At 43.2% G+C, this 5,031-nt stretch overlaps 1 protein-coding gene across 2 annotated transcripts in view; it reads left to right on the forward strand.

The window, feature by feature from the left end:
* LOC114617638 (serpin B6-like) overlaps positions 1 to 3,363 on the forward strand; it is a 24,463-nt gene extending 21,100 nt beyond the window's left edge. The window contains exons 6-7 of one of the 2 annotated variants that reach the window (XM_028763260.1): positions 2,407 to 2,562; positions 2,848 to 3,363. In XM_028763260.1, the coding sequence (XP_028619093.1) occupies positions 2,407 to 2,562; positions 2,848 to 3,249 (558 nt within the window). In that variant the 3' untranslated portion in view covers positions 3,250 to 3,363. The remainder of the gene's footprint in view (positions 1 to 2,406; positions 2,563 to 2,847) is intronic. The other variant, XM_028763261.1, reaches the window with a different exon arrangement.
* The last annotated feature ends 1,668 nt before the right edge of the window (positions 3,364 to 5,031 follow it).

The following is a 5,031-nucleotide window of genomic DNA, read 5'->3' on the forward strand; positions in this document are numbered from 1 at the left end:
CTCTCTCCCTCCCTCCCTCTCTCTCCCTCTCTCTCTCTCCCGCCCTGCCTCCCTCCCTCCCTCCCTCATAGCATCTTTCCCCCCTCTTTCTCGGTACTTATATTTTGAGGATGACAAAACAAATTTATTACATCTAGACCTTGCATTCCCAGATGAAGTTGAATTTGAACTTTCAGTTTCCTAGTGTTGGGGCTCAGAATTAGCCATACAAACCATGTAGATACCAATCTCAGCCAGATGCTGGTGGATTAATGACCACTCATTCCAAGACTGATTAATCAGTGATGCAGCCAGGAGTTGGGAGCCAAGCTGAGACCCAGGAAAGTTCCCAGGGCCAGTCTTTATATTCCTTATCACATGTTAAAACATGGGAAAAACCACAACCAGATTATTTGGAACATTTAGGTTTTCTAGACAAAGCAGTTCTATCTTACTTTGAAGCTGATGTGCTGGGTCTAGAGAAAGAGAAGCTAGTGAATTTCCTGTGTTCAGGAGACTCAGTGACACTTTAAAACAACATAAAGTATGGTTAGGGCAAGAGAAATTAGGTCAGGTTAAGGTCATGAGCTACAAAATGAAGGATGAGGTAATAGAGCAGAACTATGTCAAGTTTGAACATTTAACATTTAATGTTAGGAAATGCATTTTATTTCAAGCTTTATTCATAATAACCTGTTCTTTTTTTCTGGTCAAAGTATTTCTGTCTTTAAAGTCACTTATGACAGGATCCTACATTAGGACTTCCTTCTACTGCAAGCAACAGAAACCCTAGATGGTATAGTTGAATTCATACAAGTTTATCATCCACCAGGAGGGCAGAAAATGGATGAAGCCTGAGGGTGCCTACATGTGGTGATGCTCTTGAAAACTGGCTCTTCTTTCCTGCTCTGCCAATCTTTGCATGCAGTGTTTTATTCTCATTGTCACAGCAGGGCTTTGACCATAGGGAAGGACATAAGCCTGAGAGCAAGAAGCCTCCTCCTGAGACCTTTCCCATATATTCCATAAGTGGGAATATACTTATTGTGGCCCCTGCTAAGTGCAGAGCCATTACACATTGTATTTCGTATTGTCTATGAACTAGACACAGACTGTTCTGTGGCTACAATAGATTTTGACTATAATCCACATATGAGGCCATGGCTCCAAAGGCACAACGTTTTCTGTTCTGGATTTGTATTTAAATTACGAGCAGTATTACAGCTCATTAGTTTGCTATGAATACAGTCTTCAGATGTCACTTGAGAGCCTACTATGCCCGAGGCACTAACTAGCTTGTGTGCCTAACCTCATGAGACTCTGTTTTTCTGGAGGAGAGAAATCTGAGATAAACATATGTAATGTTTAGAGGTTTGTTGGGAGGGCTCCAGAGATTTACAGAGGTGGTGGCAGGATGCTGTGCTTTTGGGGACTGCCAGTAAGAGCTGCCAAGGAGCCCCTCACTGGGAAGATGACATGAGAGCAGACACCAGGACATAAGAAGCATGTACCAGCTCTGAGGACCAGTTTGTTGGGCAGAAAGAGACTTAATCTAATTAACCACAATACCACAAACAGCCCTATGAGTATAGTGGATAAAAGAAGAGAAAGCAAGGGGGACTCTCTTGTGTTCCAGAGTGTTTTAAGGACTTTAATTTGTATTCCCACTACAGTGGTCTGACTTGCCTTGTGCAGAGTCCTCTGGATGCTGGGCTGAAGTCAGTGAAAAGGTTATCATAGTATTCCAGGGTTGTGAGGATGACAGTGGAAGCTAAAAATTAAAGTATAATTTCAGTTATAATTCAAAGATACACATAGTACAATTTGGTAAGGACCCAATTCAAGGTCATGAAATTGTTTTGGCAACTGGAAAGAGGACATCACTGTCAACCAGAACAAGTAAGACTTATAAGGTAGAGCAGCTATACAAAGGAATATCAAATTGCAGGAGTCAAATAGACTATAAAATACATTATTCCAGAGTTCAGGAAGAAGTCCAGGCTACAACAGTGTATTTGGGAATTATGTTCAAAGTCATGAGAATAAATGAGTTCCCCCAAAAGAAAAGAATAATTTGCCTATGACATCACAGGTGTTTGGGTTTGGGCCAGTCAGTTTCTGACATTACAACTAATATGGAGATAACCAAGTGTGTCCAATTGATTATTCCTTTCAAGGTTACATCTTAATGACCTGAACATCCTCTTCTAGGTCCCATCTTAAAGATTCCTTCCCTTTCCTAAGCCCCATCCTAAGGACCAAGTCTTGAAAACTAGGCCTTTAGTGATATGTAAAGTCTAAACTGTTTCAGAAGTTTAGCGATTGATAGAATGTTCTAGAAGTCCAATAAAGACAGTTCTCACAGGGACAGTGACTATCTTCCCCTGTTGAATTTGCCTGGTATGCCTTGTTATCTATTCTTTACAGAATGAGAAGAAAACAGTTCAAATGATGTTTAAGAAGTCTACCTTCAAAATTTATTATGTGGAAGAGATATCTACTACTATTTTATTGCTTCCTTATATTGGAAATGGGTTGAACATGGGCATCATGCTTCCAGATGAACATGTTGAACTGAGAATGGTAAGGATCATGTGGCTTTGATGGAGCTGTGAGAGAGAAAGAGTGGCATTTGGGTTTATACTGGGGCCACTGTTCTATGCTCATATGAGCATGGTTTTATCTTCTATTCATTTGTGAGGCTGGGGTGGAACCTAGGACCTGGAGCATGCTTTACAAGCTCTGTACCCCAGCCCCTCCCAGCTATCATATGGGTCAAAGTTACACTTCCCTGGGCAGTAAAGCCTCCTCATTGTCACAAGAGCCCTGTGTGACAACATTGTCCTAACGTCTTCAACCCTCTTCTAGGTGGAAAATCAAATAACTTACAAGAAACTTATAGAGTGGATGAGGCTTCTCAAGACGGAAGAAGAAGAGGTGGAGGTTTTCCTCCCACGCTTTAAACTGGAGGAGAACTATGACATGAAGGATGTCCTTTGCAAGCTGGGCATGACTGATGCCTTTGAGGAGGGCAGAGCAGATTTTTCTGGAATATCTTCCAAGCAAGGCCTATTTCTATCCAACGTTGTGCACAAATGTTTTGTGGAGGTCAGTGAGGAAGGCACAGAGGCTGCAGCTCCCACTGAAATTGTCACAATGGAGTCACCACTGTCTCCCAAGTGCTTACTTCTTGACCACCCCTTTTTTTTCCTCATTCAAGATGATAAGAGTGAAGTGATTCTGTTTCTTGGTCGGTTTTCCTCTCCCTGAGGAAAGGTTGTCCCTGTCAGTATTTTACTCACTCTCCATGGTTTGCCTGTGACCCAAGTGACCTTATCCATAAATACAATGACAGTTATGAAATAAAGGGTTTATGGTAACCCATTTTCAGAACTATGTGTCTGTCTCATGGGAGGATCTAGGATCTGAATTTTCATTTCTGGGCGTATATTATGTTGCTGTCTACAGAGCTCATCCATGCTGCAAAACATTTTAGCTTCCTTCAGTCAGCCATGCATGCCCACACAAAAGAAATGGTGATGTTATCTCTTCTCCCCCCGGCTGCATTCAAATCTCAACTCACTTTAGTGAGTGAATATGTACAGTGCAGGGCTCTGGGGAAAGTGGCCATGAGGACAAAGTCAGACAGTTACTGTAGGTAGCTGAGGTTTCATTCTGGGGCAAGCAGAAGTGCAGTGTGACAGGACTTTGCTCCATGGGAAATGCTCTTGTTTCTCCCTGTGTCTGTCCTGGACCTGGGGTGTGTCAGGAACCTCTTTTTGACAAAGGCATGTGTAATTATTCTGGGGATTATGATGATCATAACTAGTGAGTTTCTGTTTCATAGGAAGTATAACAACTAAAGTGCTTTAGAGTAATGGGGCAAAACAGTGCAGAGGGTCCTCCATCTTGTATTCGTTTTCTTATTAATCATTCTATTAGTTTACGTCTCAAATATCCCACTTCCAGGTTATCCTCTCCTCCAACCACCCATCTTACATCCATGCTCCCCCTCCCCTTTGACTGTATGAAAGTGCTCCCCCACCAAACCACAGTCTCCCGCCACCCCACCACTCCAGCATCTCCCTACACTGCTAGGACATCAAACCTCCCGGGATCAAGGGCCTCCCCTCCCACTGCTGTCAGGCATGGCCATTCTCTGCTACATATGTATCTGGAGCCTGGATCCCTCCAGGTACACTCCTTGGTTGGTGGTCCAGACTTTGGAGAACTAGCTTGTCAGGCCAGCCTGTTGTTCTTCTAATGAGGTTGCAATCTCCCTCAGCTCTTCCAGTCCTTCCACCAGCTCCCCCACCAGGTTCCCTGAGCTCAGTCTGATGATTGGCTCCAAACATCCACACCTGCATTGGTCAGTTGCTGGCTGGAAATCCCAACCAACTGCCGCACTAGGTTCCAGTTAGCAAGCGCCTCTGACCACAGCAATAGTGTTGGGTTTGGTGTTTGTAGACATGATGGATCCCCAGGTGGGGCAGCCCCTGGATGGCTCTTCTTTCAGACTGTTCAATTTTTCATCCCTGTTCTTTCCTTGGACAGGAATATTTCTAAGTTAAAAACTTTGAGATGGATGGGTGGCATCTCTTGACCAGAGGCTGTGCCTATCTACTGGGGGGTGGTCTCAACAGGTTCTGGGTTGTTTCTAGTTTCTGGATATTATAAATAAGGAAGGGTGTTATAAACATAGTGGAGCATGTATCCTTGTTATATGTTGGTGTATCTTTTCAATATATGCCCAGGAGCAATATAGCTGGGTCCTCAGGTAGAAGTATTTCCAATTTTCTCAGAAACTGCCAGACTGATTTCCATAGTTGTTTTACCAGCTTGCAGCCCCAACAGCAATGGAAGAATGTTCCTCATTCTCCACATCCTCGCCAACATCTCCTGTTCCCTGCATTTTTGATCCTAGCCGTTCTGACTGGTGTGAGGTAGAATCTCAGGGTTGTTTTGATTTGCATTTCCCTGATAACTAAGGATGTTGAACATTTCTTTAAGTACTTTTCAGCCATTTGAGATTCTTAGGTTGAGAAGTCTCTA

The sequence above is a fragment of the Grammomys surdaster genome, unplaced genomic scaffold, assembly GCF_004785775.1.
Source record: "Grammomys surdaster isolate TR1022 unplaced genomic scaffold, NIH_TR_1.0 137, whole genome shotgun sequence".
In the NCBI taxonomy this organism is placed as follows: Eukaryota; Metazoa; Chordata; class Mammalia; order Rodentia; family Muridae; genus Grammomys; species Grammomys surdaster.